Source organism: Talpa europaea, assembly GCF_964194135.1.
Source record: "Talpa europaea genome assembly, chromosome: 11".
NCBI lineage: Eukaryota > Metazoa > Chordata > Mammalia > Eulipotyphla > Talpidae > Talpa > Talpa europaea.
In genome coordinates, this window is record NC_140078.1 from 75195180 (window position 1) to 75213592 (window position 18413).

At 44.0% G+C, this 18413-nt stretch overlaps 1 protein-coding gene across 1 annotated transcript; it reads left to right on the plus strand.

Moving 5' to 3' along the window:
• Positions 1–4725: 4725 nt before the first annotated feature.
• Positions 4726–15228, plus strand: SEC22C (SEC22 homolog C, vesicle trafficking protein). Its single transcript, XM_084247405.1, has 6 exons — positions 4726–4976; positions 8702–8869; positions 9400–9575; positions 12870–12988; positions 14137–14202; positions 14877–15228. The coding sequence occupies exons 1-6, from the start codon at positions 4795–4797 to the stop codon at positions 15075–15077; spliced, it is 912 nt and encodes a 303-aa protein (XP_084103531.1). The 5' UTR covers positions 4726–4794; the 3' UTR covers positions 15078–15228.
• Positions 15229–18413: the final 3185 nt, after the last annotated feature.

Consider the following 18413-nt stretch of genomic DNA (forward strand, 5'->3'; position numbering starts at 1 on the left):
TTCACCAGAGCCAGAGCGGGGAGCAGAGCAGGCAGAAGGACCGAAGTACACTGCTGAGGGGAGCAGCAGGCGGCAGGAGAGGTCTGCACGCCATGTGGGACCCTCACCCTGTGGCCTGGGAGCAGCCGGGGATCGAACCGGCACTGCAGAGGCTGCGGGCAGCTTCGCAAGCCAGCGCTCAACCGCTGCGCCACCAGGGAGGCCCCTTGTTCCTAATTTTAAAGTGAAAACATCCAGTCTTCCACCATTAAGTGTAATGTTCCTTGCAGGCTTTTTGTAGATGTCTTTTATCAAGTTGAGGAGGTTCCACTCTGTTCCTGTTTTGCTGAGATTTTATCATGAATGGGTGTTGAATTCTGTCAAATGCCCTTTCTGTATTAATTGATATCATTGTGTGATTTTACTTGTTGAAGCATTATGATGACTGCTCTAAAGTCTATCATATAATTCTGACATCTCTGTCATCTTGTGTTGGCACCAGATGATAATGTTTGCTTGTTTAAATTAGATTTCCTGTTTCTTTGTATGATCAGTGATTTCTGATTGAAACCTGGACATTGGGTATTACGTTATGAGTCTCTGGATCTTACTTAGATCCTCAGGTTCAGTTGGCCTTTGTTGACTCTTCTCTCCCAGGGGAAGTGGGGATACTATCTGATTACTGCCAGGGAAGAGTAAAAATCCTGGTTTCAACTCAGGCTATTTGGGCGCCCTGTAGGGAAAGGACTGCTCATTATAGCTGCAGAGATGGGCCTCCTGTCTCCCAGGGGCACGGTGGGAGTGGTTGGCTCCTTGCTGCCCAGTGGCTCACTACTTGGTCGTCTGTCACTCTACCCTAGCAGGGTGGGTGAGCTGGGGGGCAACTCATTTCCACCAGGCAAGGCTGATGGAGATTTTTTTCTGTGGTATTTGGCTGGAGTAGAGCATTTTTGTCTGAAAACTTTATGTTTTGCTAGAATGTACCTTTCTTGATTTTTTGGGGTGGATCAAGTTGTTGTTGGACTTTAGTGTGTGTTCATGCCTGTTGGTGTTTCTGGGTTGTCAGCTTATCCAGCACCAAGAATGGGATATACAAGGCAAAAAGAAAACTGAGTGAAAGCATTCCTTAGGCCCCAAGGTCCCTGGCCTGTCTCCTTCTCTCCACCTGTGAGAATTGTCTTATGTTTGCTTTCTATACAATATGCAGGTTTTTAGTTCTATTTAGTGGGAAGAGGAAAAGGTACTTCAAGTCTGTCTTTCTGGACTAAGTCCCCAGTTCATTCTTTTAAGGCAGTAGCCAGATCTCTTATTTGGCTGTCTCATAATAGCTCATAATCTAAATTTATAAACATCACATCCCTATCATATACAAAGCACTGTGGAGCACACAAAGATGAATCCCTATTTGTATTATTTTTTTTCATCTTTTGTAATACAAAGTGCATTTCCACAAAAAAAAAATTTGTTAAAGCTTTTGTCATCAGTTAGACACAGCCACAGTAGCATATACAATCCTTCAGTCCTTGGGCAGCTGCCATCCCATACATTCACACACTCACATGTACACGAACACAGGAAGCAGTTAATGCGAATGCCACCTTCATTTAAGCATCATAAATATTTTTTTAAATGGATGTGGATTTTACTAGGTTACAGTTGTGTAACTTGATAGGGCTGGAAAACAGAGTTTTTATTTATTTTCAATGCTATTGTTTTAGAAGCAGGTTTGATCACCAGAGGATAAAATGGATGAAGTAGAGAGCCTGGAGGGACTTCTGGGTCCCTTAAAAAGTGGTAGAACTGGTCCTTAAGATTACTGTCATTTGGAAAGGTCGCTGTTTTCCTTTCTAATGATTTAACAAAATACCTGGCACTTTGGCAGGTCCTCTGTAAAGACTGCCATAGAGAAGATATTTGGGGGTTCACAGTTGGAATAAGTGCCTACTACTTTCCCCTCGAAGAGTATAAAATTTATTAAGCTCCCTAAAAACTACCTTCCCTTTTTCACCGTGGGGTTTTGTCCCATCTCTGACTCTCTTAATATCTCATTGAGTCGCCTTTTTTTTTGGTCTGAGTGTCTGTATATGTTAAATTATTTTTGCATAGAACTCAGGTGTAGCCAGACATGTGGGGGCAAGAGGATTCACCAGAGACAGAGTGAGGAACAGAACAGCCGGGTCCACTGAAATACACTGCTAAGGAGAGCAGTGGGCTAGACAGGAGAGGTCTGCTGCGCCATGTGGATCAGCTCCCTGGCTGGGATTGAACTCAGGGCATAGCAATAATAGCGCTGAAACTTAACCCCTAGGCCACCAGGGAGGTCCCAATTTAGCAGTTTTGTTTGTGGAAGTTTTTTTCTTGGGATTTTTCACATTTTTGCTCCTCAATGAAAAGTGTGGGGAGATGGGTGGGACAAACAGACTGTGTAGGGACTGTTGGTTGGTAGACTCATTTTTCTTTTTCCCTTCTCTGTGTTTTTATACCACTGCATTTTCTGTGTGATTAAAATAGTAATTATTATTTATTCATCCATTTCAGATATGATCTTTATTCTTAGAAATTGCACTTAGTGAAAGTGATCAATCAGCAAAATAGAAAACAAAGAGACTTTCTGGGAATTTAGAGGAGGAAGAAGTGTTTCCAGCTTGGCAAATCTGGGAGGGTTTTGTTAGCATATGACCAAGAGGTACTCAAGGAAGGGATTCTGCCATCTGCCTCGTAAAGACAGAGGAAACAGACGCTTAGTGTGATGGATCTTTAATAGAATCAGTGTGCATAGAGCAAGAGGAGAAGAAAGGATAGTCCTAAAAACGTTTCCTAATAAAACATCCCAAATTACCCATCTCCTTATGGGCAAATGCCCAACCAAATAGGATTGACCTGAAATGGGGCTGCTGAGGTCCAAAAGCTTGCCATAAAAATAAGGCACCTTCTTGTGGGGAACAACCAGAAAGGGCTAGAGCAGGTTTGGGACAAAAAGAGCAAAAGACAATGCAATATCAAAATAATGGCTGCCATTATCTCAACTGAGGGGGGCTGTCTCAATCACAGCCTTCCCCTGTGTCTCACCCATGTGTCTCAAGTGCCTCCTTCCATGTCTTTTCCCTAAATCCCTAAGTCAGAGCTGGAAAAGCAAGTCTTTTGTGTTACATAGCTTCACCTGGCTGCTTAGCTCTGCCCCCAGTACCCAGTAGCTCCCCCTGCTCAGAAAGTTTGGTTCATGGCCCACTGGGGTCTTAGCTCCCTGTAGTGGAGGTGGGAAAATGGTGTCCACTCGCTGTGTTGCAGTTCTCTCCCCCCCAACCCTTGTGGAGATGCATTCTGCAGTGGTTTCATGGAAAGAGTAGATTTGAGACAGTCCTTGTGGAGTTGGATATGGGGAAGCCGAGGAGTGGCAGACATAGGTGAAGAATACCCTGAGGCACAGATGGAGGTGAAGAAAGTACTGTGCCTCATGGGGGCTCCCCTTTCCTACTGCTCACAGGAATTGAGATGCCAAATAAGGTTACAGCCAGACTTCTTTGGAAAAGCCCACCTCTGTACATACCTGTTAACATCCTGTGAAGTAGGAGGCCTTACAAACAGGATGTGTGAAATAGGATGTTTGGGCACATGGGGAGACCCACTGCAGCTGTAATGGCCCCTTCACTAAGCTGTAATTTAGCTGTAATGGCCCCCTAATTGGGCAATCACAGGCGGGTCCTGCCCTGCACAGGCACCTGCAGAGTTAATGTATGGAGGTTAAACCCAGTCAGATTGCCAGCAGAGCTGGGCCAGGGCTGTTTTCTATCCTGAGAAGCATCTTTTTCTCATTTACCATGAGGTTTCAGATCTGTTTCTTTTTGTTTCTTAATAGTGCTCACATATCCAAGCCAAATATTTAGGAGCTTACTATAATTTGCTAAATGACTTCTTTAGCCATCTGTAGGAGCTCAGTCATCATTGTGGAGACTGGCTCTCATTTGTAGGAGCACACATTTGACTCTCACAGTTCCTCTTCCCCTTCTGCTCTGTTTGCCACCAACGCGTGCTCAGAATCCTTTCACCCTCCTCCACCTCCCTGCGGGTGAGGATATGGCAACTAAACTGCTCAGCAGCTACATCCATCCCCACTGCTACAGTGTCAGGCACTCCATCCCTTTGGGGTCACCTTGCTACTTGTATCTTGCTACCCACTATTATTGCTGTTGTTCCTGAGTCCATCGGATCCTGCCTCCTTACTTTTGGTTGTTTTTTTTTTTTCAATTTATTTATTCATTTATACAAGCACTGGGTACAGTTAGAAGTGCGGGAGGGTGAAAGAATCCACCAGAGCCAGAGCGGGGAGCAGAACAGGCAGACTGACGAAGTACACTGCTGAGGGGAGCAGCGGGCGGCAGGAGAGATCTGCGCAACATGTGGGACCCTCGCCTGGTGGCCGGGGATTGAACAGGTGCTGCAGAGGCTGCAGGCAGCTTCACAGCCCAGCGCTCAACCCCTGTGCCACCGGGGAGGCCCTGCCTCCTTACTTTTGTGTTCCTTTCTTCCTTGTCTGGTTCATTCTGAAAAGGGAGCGATTCAGTAGAGAGAAGGAAAAGGAAGGTTGCAAGTGAGTAGAGACAACTAGGGGAATAATGAAGGGAGACTGGGAGTAACATAACAGTAGAGGCCACAGAAATAATAAATACAAAATTTGCAATTACGGTGGGGATGAGAGTGAAGCAACCTGGAGTGGACATTTCAAGAGAGGGGTCAGGTCTCCGCCACCATCATCTGACCTCAGTAACAAGAGAACCTTGCTTTCCTCAGGTGTCCTGATGACTTCTCTTGCGGACCATGTCCATGATCCTTTTTGCCTGTGTGGTAAGGGTGAGGGATGGACTACCCCTCTCAGCTTCCACTGACTTTTATCACGCTCAAGATTTTCTGGAATGCAGGAGACGGCTCAAGATGTTAGCCTCGCGACTGGCCCAGTATCCAGGTCGTGGCACTGCAGAAGGTCTTCACTTCAGGATACAGTAAGCGAGCATTTTCACTTTTCCAGAACATCAGCAAAATGTGCGTTACTTTAGCCACCTCATGAGGTAATATTGTGCTGATCATATTGTGCATTAAAAGTCGAACTAAGCCCCAGACAATGGTTGTCAATAATTTGCAACATTAGAGTCATGGGTGCCCCAGGCACTACTGCCCCATCACCTGCCTTTCTCTTAATGGAGTGCCCAGGAGAACTGGACATCCAGATTCAACCAGTTTTCACACTTTTGGTTTGGTCGTTTTCTCCGCATTAGATGCAGGGGTAGAAAAAAGGTGACAGGGGAGGAGATAATAGATTACAACGTGGGGGAAGGAAAAGGGCATGAATGAGAAAATTAAAAAAAAACTTATAATTCTTGCCTTCAGTTTTTTGCTTTTTTAATTAAAAAAAATTAATATGAAACAGGAGTAGGAGAGTGAAAATGAGCACAAGTATGGTCTCTTGATTTGAGGAACTTCAAATCTAATGAGACCAAGAGAAATACATAACTGTATATGATAGCAAAGGAGATGTTCCAGAGGAGTAAGAATCAGGAGAGACCAATAGTCACAGTAATAATAGCTGATGCTATCTATGCCAGGCATGACCCAAGTGTTCCGTGGCTTCTGAGGTGGATTAATAGTGTTCTGTGTGGCCTCCCTGGTGGCACAAGGGGTTAAGCACCGCACTATGAAGCAATCTGCAGCCTCTGCAGCATGAGTTCGATCTCCAGCCATCCAGGGAGAAACCACATGGCGCAGCAGACCTCTCCTGTCTTGCCCTCTGCTCCCCTCAGCAGTGTATTTCAGTCAGTCTGCCTGTTCTGTTCCCCACTCTGTCTCTGGTGAATCCTCTCACCCCCCACATCTCTGGCCTGTACCCCAGCTCTTGTATGCATAAATAAATAAATCTTTTTTAAAAAATAGTGTTCTATGTGTTTACAGCAGAAACAGAGGCTAGGTGACTCACTTGAGATTCCACCTCTGGTAGGTGTTAGAGCAGGATTTGATTGCGGGCAGCCGGCCCTAAGGTCTGCTCCTCAAGTGTTTTATCATTTCTTATTTTAGGGCTAAGAGCATGAAGCTAGTCATTCTATGGAGATATCAGGGGCAAGGCTGGCTTTTAAAATATCGAAATGAACTTGTTACAGACTTTATATCATTCTTTTCCAGTATTTACACTTCACTTACCAAATCCCTTTTGTTCCCTTGAGTAGTAAACTCTTAGGTGACCTAACACGATGTAGGGCCTTTAAAGAGGATTCAGTCACCAAACCAGAAAAACCATGGGAAAAGTCCAGGCCTGATTGAATGCTCAGTGGTGGTGTCAGGCAAGAAGGGGCCTGGCCAGAAAAGGGGTACCGGAGGCATGCCGGGGCAGCGGTCACCCTGTGGTGTGGACTCTGGGTGCTGAGGGGCAGAAACCAAGCTGCCTCTGCCCACCTTTGTGATTTCTTTTTCTGGGTGCCTGGTACCCACCTTCCTTGATGGCCCTTTCCTCAATATGCTGTGATTAACTCACAGTCTGTGGGAACTTGGTGCTGTGCTACAAATAGGAAGCCTTTTCTTTGTTAAGAAAAAAAGTCTGGGGCCTCCCTGGTGGTGCAAGGGGTTAAGCACTGCACTATGAAGCAACCCGCAGCCTCTGCAGCACGAGTTTAATCCCCGGCTGGCCAGGGAGCAGCCCACATGGTGCAGCAGACCTCTCCTGTCTCGCCCGCTGCTCCCCTCAGCAATGTACTTCGGTCATTCTGCCTGTTCTGTTCCCCACTGTCTCTGGTGAATCCTCTCACCCTCCCCTTGTCCCCTTGCATCTCTGGCCTGTACCCCAGCTCTTGTATGCATAAATAAATCTTTAAAAAAAAAAAGTCAATGACCTCACATGAAATCCTAGCTGCTTCAGCCTTTTTTAAAATGGAGTATTAAATGTCCTACTCATTTGTATTTTGAATTAAATATTTAGCATTATTTTCACAGAGGAACATTTTTATCTACAGGTGAGCAGTACCACAGCTTATTTTGTAGTTGAGGAGTTGAATTATTTTCCTAGGCTGCCATAACCAAGTCACAAACTGCTTAGACAACAGAAATTTGTTTGCACAGCTCTGGAGGTTAGAATTTTGCAATTAAGGTGTAGGAAGGACCATACTCCCTCTCTGAGGAAGAAAACTCAGAAATATGTATACGTAAAGTTTATTTTAAATAGATAGAGGAACCTGAAAGAAATCCCCCCAAATGAGAAATCTTTGGGATTTCCCAAGAAATCCCCCCAAATGAAGGAGAAACAGAATATCATGGAGGTGAGTGTGTGAGCTGACACCGAGGCTCCTGAGTGATCAGTCACAGTGAGCGCTGGGCTTGAGCTTTAGCACCCATGAAGGGAGAGGCCTTGGTGAGGTGTTGGAGCCAGACCCATGGATCAAGGAGGGATTTTTGTCAGGCTACAACTCTTGTGAGATGATGGTAGGTGAGAAATGGCCTGTCCACCAGTGCAGGCCTCACTCATATCTGCGTGACTTTGGGTGGGAAGGAGAAATAACTCTCACCTAAGAAATGGAATCCTTGCCCCTGTGTCTCATGCAAGGTTGGACTTTGAGTTTATACTCCTCAGGGTCTGTGAATCACTCAGCCAAGGTTCAAATATCAGTATTGGTTCCAGACTGATGACACTCCCAGAGTAGCCCGGCCAGAGGAAACACAGAACCACCCTGGAAATGCACCACAACTCAGGCACTAAGTGATTCTTATGGGGAAAAAAAGAAGCCTTCATAGCGATGAGCTCTCAGCTAAAAATGACAAAACACTAAAAGAGATATTCCATGGGCTTCCCCTGGTGGCGCAGGCAGTTGAGTGCTGCACTGTGAAGCTGTCTGCAGCCTCGGCAGCACCAGTTCGATCCCGGCTGGCCGGTGAGGGTCCCATATGGCTTGGCAGACCTCTCCTGTCGCACCCACTGCTCCCCTCAGCAGTGTATTTCGTCAGTCTGCCTGTTCTGTTCCCCGCTCTGTCTCTGGTGAATCCTCTCACCCTCCCATGCATCTGGCCTATATCCCAGTTCTTGTGTAAATGAATAAATAAATCTTTAAAAAAAGAAAAGAGATATTCCACAATGAGGGGAGTCAGTAGACACCACAGACAGAATGAGAGGCCTCAGAACTTGAAATGCTATCATGACAGCTGAAAAAGAAGCCAGAGAAGAAAAGCCCTGCATTGATTTTATTAGACCAGATAATACTTACTAGCACAACCATGTGAAGACGTATAATAAAGGAAAATTATAGGCCAGTTTTACTTTTCATAGATACCAGAGTCCTAAATAAAACATTAGGAAACTAAGCCTAGCAGTTGTATGTGTATGAGTAGGCACAAATTCACAATCAAGGAGGGTTTATTTCGGTATATCAGAATGATTTAATATTAGAAGCTCTATTGATATAGGTTAAAGAATAACATTTTCTCAATAGATGCAGTATAGTCTGAGGTTAATTCCTCTAGGGGGACATGCATCCCTTATGCTTGGATAAATAAGAGTGATCATGCACTGCGTGGCAAATAATGCTATACCTTATAGAGGCAGTAGAAGAAAGGCAGTTCCAGGCAGGTCTGGCTGAAGAGATGACACAGATGTGATTACTGAGTCCAGAATTAAGGCAAGGTTGTGCCTGGTGTGTCTTGGGAATACTTGGGTCTCTCCCCTGGTAATGTACACGTTGCTCTTTTGTTGCAGCTTTTCTTCTTCGGGGCATGTGGCCTGCATGGCTATCTGCTCCCACCAGTGTCCAGCCGCCATGGCTTTCTGCTTTCTGGAGACCTTGTGGTGGGAATTCACAGCTTCCTATGACAACACCCACATTGGCCTAGCTGTCCGGCCATATGCCTTTCTGGAATTTGGTTTGTAACCTCTTTCATATTTATTCTCCGTTATGTAGGTGTAGAATTTATACTTTAGGTTTGGCTTTGACCTTCTAGGAAAACCACTGAAAGTGCTATAATGTGTCACTGAAGAATAGCTTTGTGCCATTAGATTTCACAGTTACTGAAGTGGCATGGAAAGCTTCAAGGTTTAACTCTCTGGCCTCCAGAGCATGGAGGTGGGGTGGTGGATGGTGGAACTTGTACTTGAATGTGAGTAACAGCTGAGCTAAGATTCAAGCCCCCTATCCTCTGACTACCTTGTCATTGAGGTTCTGGAAGGCAATATTGCCTTCTTTATAGACAGACTATGTCATATAATTATTCTGCTTTGAAGAGATCGATAAGACTAGTAATGACATGTGGTCATCATTTGACCTTTATGTATAGCTTGACACTTGTCAGAATCTGGCTGACTTATTAACTTGCTTAGAACTGCATTTTGTATGTAGGTCTTATGTACTCCGTTCTGATGAAAATGCTCAATTTGGGTTGCTCTGTCTTTGCAGATAGCATCATTCAGAAAGTGAAGTGGCATTTTAACTATGCAAGTTCTACTCAGATGGGGAGCAGTTTAGAAAAAGTTCAGGAGGAGCTCGCGTTCCAGCCTCCAGTGGTTCTCACTCTGGCAGACACAAACATGGCAAATGGGATGATGAATGGTCACACGCAGATGCACTTAGAGCCTGGTACGTGACCTGCTATTCTCTGATGCTGCTGAAGATGAGTGATATTAGTGTTTCAAATGGGCATTGCTTTTTTTGTCTTTTTTTTTTTTCAATAGAAAGCTGTTTTTTGAGGTCCAGGGTGAGAAGGGTATCTAATATGAACTGATCTTGTTTCCAGGTGGTTGTTATAAAAAACTTGAATATTAATGACAGTGGATTGATCTGAGGGAAAGCAACTGATGAAATTCAGAAGAGTGACTTGGCAGGTTATTTTCTTAACCAGGGTGAGGTCTACAAATTTAAATGTTGTAAGGGGATTCGTTCTCTTTTACTAGAAGTCACTTAGTGAATGATAGACATTTGTGTATATTCTCTCCCTCTCTTTTTACAGATAACAAATCCTTATCTCATCATATCACATAGTGAAACATTGCAATTCTCTCCTTGATGGAGGGAGGGGGGAAGGCTGTGGGCACAAGAGTGGGCAGAGGTCAGAGCCAGGGCTCTTCTTTTCTGACTCCATGAGACCTGGGGGTGTCCTTCTACCCCTGTGAATAGAGTCCTTATCTGAAGACTGGGGTTAGTGGGCAGGAGCACAGTGCCCCGGCATTCCATGGCTTCCTCTGGTAGTAAGTTCTCAGTGTACATTATGAAGCAGGGTTCCTGCATTGCTAGCTTACAGTTACACATAATTAAACTCACTTCTTTCAATGATAATAAATGTATTTCATTAACTTTTTAGATGTGTAAAGCCTTGCACTAGATTTTTACAAGCTAGTGAACAATAACAAATTATTTCTCCCACAGAACTTTAACCACACATTTCCAGACAGTAAAAATATATGGTTGACTGGATCTAATACACATCACCAATTCCTTCCTTCCCTCCTTTCTTCCTTCCTTCCTTCCAGCACTGGGTACAGTCAGAAGCGCGGGAGGGTAAGAGAATTCACCAGAGCCAGAGCAGGGAGCAGAGCAGGCAGACTGACAAAATACACTGCTGAGGGGAGCAGCGGGCAGCAGGAGGGGTCTGCGCACCATGCGGGACCCTCCTCCGGTGGCCGGGGAGCGGCTGGGGATTGAACCGGCACTGCAGAGGCTGCGAGCAGCTTCGCAACCCAGCGCTCAACAGCTGCACCAGGGGGGAGGCCCCACATCACCATTTTCCATTACATAATAAATTAACATGTATCCAAATATTAAGTTACAGAGCTCAAAGGGCATATAAAATATCAGATGTCTGCGCAGTCAGTTCATTGGCACATACCTACTTTTTTTTTTTTTTTTTTTGCAAGAGAGTAAGTAAACCAAGTTAGTGTATATTTACATTTTAAGAATTCTGTAATGGTGTAAGATCTGAGTCCTTCTCTGAAAGATAGAGCTGTTTACAGTATAACAGTCTAATTATTTTGTTTTATATTAAACTAATTGCTTCAATTTTAAAGTGGTGTATTAAAAGTATTTACATTTTGGCATAACTTTGTGTTTTATTTTAATCAGTTCCAACCAGTAAAATTCCTGGAATGGCTCTCATGCCAATTAATAAGTTGTAATTTATTTTGGGAATGAACTTAACTTTTATAGAAGGGAGACTGTGTTATTGAACCCCAAGCTTCTCCTTTGCCATCTCTGCAGATAGGGGTAACTTTGTCACCTGTGTTTTGTTTTTTAAACACTTAGACAAGAGGAACAAATCCAGAAAGTGTCAACTTGCCCATGTTGCTAAGACATTTTACTGTGGTTTGACTCACTCTATTATCCTGAGGCTAGAATCTTTATAGGTAGTATGTTCTGTTTTAACAGGACTTTGAATTGCTCACAGGCACCTCTAACACACTAACAATAATCATCAGTTGGGTAGCCGTAGGGGTGGGGGTGTGTGTGTGTGTGTGCGTGTGTGTGTGTGTGTGTGAAATATAAGGACAAGAAAGGATGATTTAAAAAGAGCATAGTAAGAGAATGGGTAGAACACCATTTAATTGTGTGAACCAGAATCAATTTCAGCCATTATATAGATATACTTTTAAAGATTTATTTATTCATGCATACAAGAACGGGGATATAGGCCAGATGCACGGGAGGGTGAGAGGATTCACCAGAGACAGAGCAGGGAAAAGAACAGGCAGACTGACGAAATACACTGCTGAGAGGAGCAGCAGGCGAGACAGGAGAGGTCTGCTGCACCATGTGGGACCCTGCCCAGCCAGCCGGGATCGAACTGGTGCTGCAGAGGCTGTGGACAGCTTCACAGTACGGCGCTCAACTGCCTGGGCCACCAGGGGAGGCTCTCAGCTGTTATATTTAAAGAGAGAATGATCATTTGTTCTAATTAGAGTTTCAAAAATAGCTTGTAGTTAAAATTATCTGTTTTTCTCCTCTTCCCAATTATTTTATAATTTAAAAAAAGCATTTGTTATGAATTCTGGAAGCATACATGACACTGAATATTCTCTTGTCAGGAAAAGAGTAGAGCATTTTACTAGCTGAGGTATACAATGGAAATGCTTTCAGAATTTGGTAACAAGTTTATAAATAAAGCCATAAATTGCTTTAAATCATTAGGTTCTGCCTAAGTCTTATTAGTATTTTGTACTGGAAAATTCCTTGTTGTAAGGCTGTCTTGTGCATTGTTAGATGTTTAGCACCTGCTAGATGTCTCCAGTTATGAGAAAACCCAAATTGTCCCTCGACATTGCCAAATGTCTACTGAGGGGCCATTTCGCCCCTGGCTTGAGAAGCACTGCTTTAAATCGAAAGAAAATCGAGCACTTGAAAAACCTGTGCTTGCTCTGATAGAAAGTCACCTCAGGGCCTCCCCGGTGGCGCAGTGGTTGAGCGCTGGGTTGCGAAGCTGCCCGCAGCCTCTGCAGCGCCGGTTCGATCCCCGGCTGCTCCCCGGCCACCGGAGGAGGGTCCCACATGGCGCACAGACCTCCCCTGCCGCCCACTGCTCCCCTCAGCAGTGTACTTCGGTCCTTCTGCCTGCTCTGCTCCCCGCTCTGGCTCTGGTGAATTCTCTCACCCTCCCGCGCTTCTGACTGTACCCAGTGCTTGTATCAATAAATAAATAAATAAATAAAATCTTTTAAAATAAATAAAAAAAAAAGAAAGTAAGTCACCTCAGATTCCCAGACCCATTCTGTCCTTCATTTCTTGCCTTTCTCCTGCCTAACCACAGCTGCTTTTAAAATTAATGTTTGTAATTGTGTGTTTAACATAATGAACTTATCATTAGTGGAGGTCTAGTTAATGTCTTTGTTTATTTTTCTTTCATATAGAAATTATTTTCACTAGACACTTATTTTTTTTGTGAAGCTCCTACTTTCCGAATGGAACCAGTGACAGCCTTGGGCATCCTCTCCCTTATTCTCAACATTATGTGTGCTGCTCTGAATCTCATTCGGGGAATTCATCTCGCAGAACATTCTTTACAGGTAACCTGTTCTTTACAGTTTAAATAGAAGGGCACATGATGGGAGAAACTGGTGGAGCTACATTTTGTTTTTAAGGTGGTTATGTCCTAAGGTTTTAAAATTTAAAAATTCGCAAAATTTTATTTCTGATTTTATACTTTATAGCAAGTTGAGGAAATACATGAAACTTGCTCTTTTGTATCTGTTGTCCTAAGAGTCAAGGTACCTGCTGGGATACTGAGAAGCAGACAGCCTGCTATGGGGGAGCTTCAGACCACCCTGTGACCTTGGGGGTCACAGGAGTCACTCCAGGGGCTGGATCTTTTCCCCAGGGCAAAGGTTTGATTCTCAGACTTTAACAATCAGGCTCCTTTATTCCCTAGGAAATGTTGTCTTATAGTCTGATTTATATAATCCAGATATCACCTTCCCTATTTATTGGCCAAAGAATTGCACACTAGGAAGTTGATTGGCTAGCCCACTCATTTCAAAGCAATTTTCCATTAACAATGCTTTTTAAATATCTTTTTGAAGTTCTTCAAAACCTTTTTTAAAAGGGTAGAGCCAATATGAGCATAAAAAGATATTGCTTTAAAAAATGGAGCTATAATGCTGCTACTTGTGTATGGTAATAAAAGTCTTAGGCCTGCTGATGCTGAATCTCAGGAGACTAACATAGATTGGCCTGTTAGGAGAATGGCAGCAGGCCTGTGCTGTAGGGCAGTAATCACCTGTTCCACATGCTGACCAATAATGTGTGCTGTAGTTTCTTCTTACTGTTTGTAACTACTCATCTGAAGATACTTCCAAGTGTCTGCACATACAAGAACAGGTGCCTGGCCAGCAAGATGGTTAAGACCACAAGCTGTATATGGTGACATCACTATGGGGGCGGGAATTAGAGAAAGCTTGGTAATGACAGATGATTTTGGGAGGTGGTGGGGTTGGGGGACATTTCAGGCTGGGGGCTTAGCATAGATGGCTGGGGACAGGAGGGTGCATGGAGTATCCAAGATATTGAAGATGGTTGCAGGTCAACCTCTGATCTGATTGGGTCTCACCCAGCCAGGGATTTTTAGGTTCAACCAGAGCAGAATGAGTAAGGAGTACTCTGCCATAATATTTCCTTTCATTTAAATATTTCTTTTCTTACATTCTTTGTCTTGTAGATGGCCCATGAGGAAATTGGAAATATTCTAGCTTTTTTTATTCCTTTTGTAGCCTGCATTTTCCAGGTGGGTGAAATATTAATATTTTGGTGAATCAGTTAAACCCATTGCCTTATTTTTTTCTTCTGTTGGAACCATCAGCAAGTTTTTAGATTGTAGTTTTGTTCCACCAAGTCCTTGGCTCAAGTCTTAGACAATACCAGTCCTTAGTCAAAGAACTTCAGGCTCATCCTGCCCACTCCTCTCATTTTGCAGGGAAAGGACTTTGATCTCAGAAAGGCAGAGCCCTGTTTGAGGCAGTGGGACCTTTGACAGCAGAACAGTAGTGAAAGCATGGCTTCTCTCCCTGACTTTCTTGCCTGCCATGGTTTCCTAAAAAGGAAAAATTCATGTGTAGGTCAGTCCGTCTCCTTAGGGTATCCGGACCTCACTATCTGCCTTTCACCTGCATCCTTTCTTTCTTTGCAGCCCATGGCCAGGGCATTTTTGTCTGTATTTCTTACACTTCTTTCAAGAGTGCTGTGCTCTCTTTTCTTGTGCACACTTTTCTTGTGTCACTTCTTTCATCCAAACCCCCACTTTTATCCAGTGATTATCCACAGAGTCCAAGGTTCATTACAGTTAACTCAATTTAAAAAGCTAATGTGTGTGAAATGACAGAGTGTATGGCAGGTGTGAGACGTGAACTTGCATTTGATGTTATTACCTCTGATTGGGATTCCTCTCATGTATCATTTCAGTGTTATTTGTACCTGTTCTACAGTCCTGCCAGGACTACGAAGGTGGTGCTGATGCTGCTTTTTATTTGCCTGGGCAACATGTACCTGCACGGACTAAGGAACCTCTGGCAAATCCTTTTCCACATAGGAGTGGCTTTTCTGTCTTCCTATCAGATCCTGACAAGGCAGCTCCAGGAAAAGCCATCTGACTGTGGAGTGTGAGGACAACATCATGAGATGAGTGGATCCTTTGATTTCCTTTGAGGGTCATCTGTGATTCCCTTTTTGCTTCTCAACTTCACCTCAAGCTTCCACCCTTGAAGTTCCTTCTACCAAACTGGACTAATAAGCTGAGAATTGGGGGTTTCTAAGAGGTGCAGGTGAAGGCATTGGGTTGGCTTGATACCCAGTCCCTGTTGTGTGCTGAGTGTGGCTGCAGAAGCTCCTGGTCAGCACGTTTACTGAGGACGGTGGAATCTGAGGGCTTAATCAGAAGCAGCATTATGGAAGATCAGAATGGAATTATTTTGGTCTTTTAAATTGAATGAGGCAATAAACCACTAGATTTAGTAACACTAGTTATAGTAATTGGCAGGTGTCTCCAAGGACCACTTCAAAATCCTTATCAGCTTTTCACTCTAAATGTGACTTGGTAAGTTTTTTTTTTTTTTTTCCAAGAGGATGAGTACAGGGTGAATTTAAAACTTCAAGCTATGATTTCATAAATATAAGCCAGATAAATTTTGTTTACATTTTTTGATAATTTGGGTCCTATGTAATACCTTTAAAATACTTCAATATATTTTGAATATAAATTGAACTTATTTTCATTTAGGGAAGGACATAGTTAAGATGAGACAATGGTTAAGAAAGCTGAGCTTACTTAATTTGTACATAACCTTTTATGGTGGTAGAACTGTATAGGTACATACATGTTCTGTATTTATTTGAAGGGTATATTTGAATATTTTAAAATTTAATTGAGTAGCCAATACTAGTGATCATAGGCTTATAAGCATGAGCAGAAATGAGAACTTTAGGATTCCTTATAGGTGGCTACAAACTGGAGTCGGTGAAACACAGGATTCACAAGCGGCACTTAACACACCCCGGTGGGAGAGGCGCTGTCGTCAGCCCCACATGTAGCCGCCAATTGCCTGTCACTTTAATGATAACATATCCTCGATCCTGTGTATCTGTCCCCAGAGGGTCTCCCACTCATCTTCATTAGATCAAGGGCCTCATTTTTTTTTAATGAGCAAGCGTTAAGTAGGTGTTAACTTTTTAAAGTCCTTATAAAACAGATCATTGATCCTGTACTCTCAAAATTTCTTTTCTCACTCTCATTGTCAAAATACTGATTAGTCATCGTTTTCCAAAATGTTCTGAACAAGGTCTCTTCCATCTCCAGAAATTTCAGCCTGGGTTGTCCAGTACCATTCTGGAGGCCATTTCAGGAGTTTGCCCTTTAGATTGTTCTTGGTAGAAGTCTGGAATCTAAAGAATTCAACCACAACTGCACGGGATGCTTTGGGATGAAATATGTGGTTTTGATAAATTTTTAAAGACTCTATTTTGATAGCTTTTAAAAGTTGAAAGCCTTTGCAGCAGTTATTGAGTTGATAGGGAAAGTAAAAATATCCTTTTAAGTTCACTTGCACTTGGTTATTGTTAATTGGTGGTGTATTGTTAGCGAGCAACCTTGGTATCGCTTGAAAAAAAGTTTACGTGACTGGTAACTGTGTTGGGAAAAATGTTGCCATAGTAATTTTATTTCCTTATAATAGAAATGTTCTATTTTTAAGCAAGTATCTGGACATGAAAGTTACTTTGGCAACATCCTCAGAAACTTCAAAGTTGTCTCTCCATTGATTTTACAACTCCATAGTTTTCTGCATGTCTGGCAGGTGAATTCTCAGACTTTCTGGGAGATAATTTTGAAGAGATGGTAAAGTAGAATGGGAAGTCAAGGAGCAGAGACAAATCCTTTTAGGTTAGAAGCACAAAAAAGAGGGCTTTAAGACTTGGTAAGAAAAGCTTAAAAATTTCTTCTCCAGCCCATGGGGGTGGTGTTGCCATGTGCCCCATATTCCAGGTGCTCTGGGGGTGGGGGGGGGGCTGAGCCTGCGATCCATATTCAGTGAAGAGTAAAGATTGATACTGGAGCAGGAGCTCCTCCTAGGAATGCTTCCGGTACACGAGGCTCTAGTGGACCTGTTATCCATACTCTGTTGGATGTGCTTTTTCAATAGCTACATGGGATTTGAGATTTACATTTGAAAACTAAAGGGAAAAGACACACTAGATAAACAGTACAAAATAATGACTACATAAACTCTAACCAAAAGAAGCCTCAGCTCACTGGAGCAAGTGACTCATGATAGGAAAGAAATCCTAGATACTTTGTCCAAGGGAATTACCTGGTTTAGGGTAGGCTTGATTCGGGCCTCTAGGCCCCTGTGTCATCCTTGATGCCAGAAAATGGCTCCACAGCACAGGCCTCACTCCACCAGGGACTCCCTGCCGTGCTAGCACCTTTGTTTTCCCAGTAGTTAAATACCACCTGCCCAACCGACCTCACAGGGCTCTCTCTGGGAATAGATGAAATACTGCTGAAAACAAAACCTCAAAAGTGCCTTCCGGGATCGGATGCTGCTAGCTCTTGGCCATCAGAATGTGTTATGTCCCACCTACTGTTTCCGGCAGGAATGTGGCTCAGTGGTCTGGGACAGTTTTCCGATCAAGCCACCAAAGTCCAGAGGGTCCCCTTCCCCAGGTGTGCCGATGAAGCCAGACTCTGGCTTTCTTTTCCCCAGGGTAGCCCGACTGTGGCAAGACTGTTTCCTGAGTAGAGACTGTCAAGGACACATTGCAGGTTGTATACCCCCTGGGGACTTAGAGACCCCACTGTCTGCAGTGGGCGGAACGTGCCCGCCTTTCAGCTTTTACTGGACCCCTGTCATCTGCAAACTCTGTGGACAGGCATCAAGAATCAAGGCCTGGCATTTTAAGGGGTGGGAGATGGGTGTCAGGAGTGCTGGGATGAAGACATTGAATCATCATCTTTGTCCTCCTCACCTTGAGCTCCCTTTTCTTTTCCTAGGTGCCCCCATTCTCCAGGTCTCCCCTGCCTCTTTCCACCTCTACCACACACACCCTAATCCTGGGAACAGAAGCTACAATTAGAGTCTCTGGAGGGGCTAGAAAGCCACCTTTAAGTGTCATCAGTAGGGTGGGCGTAGGAACTCCAAGTGGGAGCAGATTGCTCTGGGGCCCACCCCATCTCCTGAGCACCCCAAGGAGCACCTGTGTATATCTGGGAATCGTGTCTTGGATTAGCACTTTTGTGGTCGGCACATCTCAGAGTCAAAGACAGCAGCTAGCAAGGCTAGCTGTTTAGGGCGCAGGAAGCAGGTGATAGGCGGGGAGCAGCGCTGGGCGCTGTCTGTCTGCTGGAGACAACACAGCTGCCCCATGGCACGTGGGGACCACATGCTGCACTTTTGTCCTGGGTGCCATTTTCTGTTCTTCATTGTGGGGGGCGTGGCCCTGGAGCCT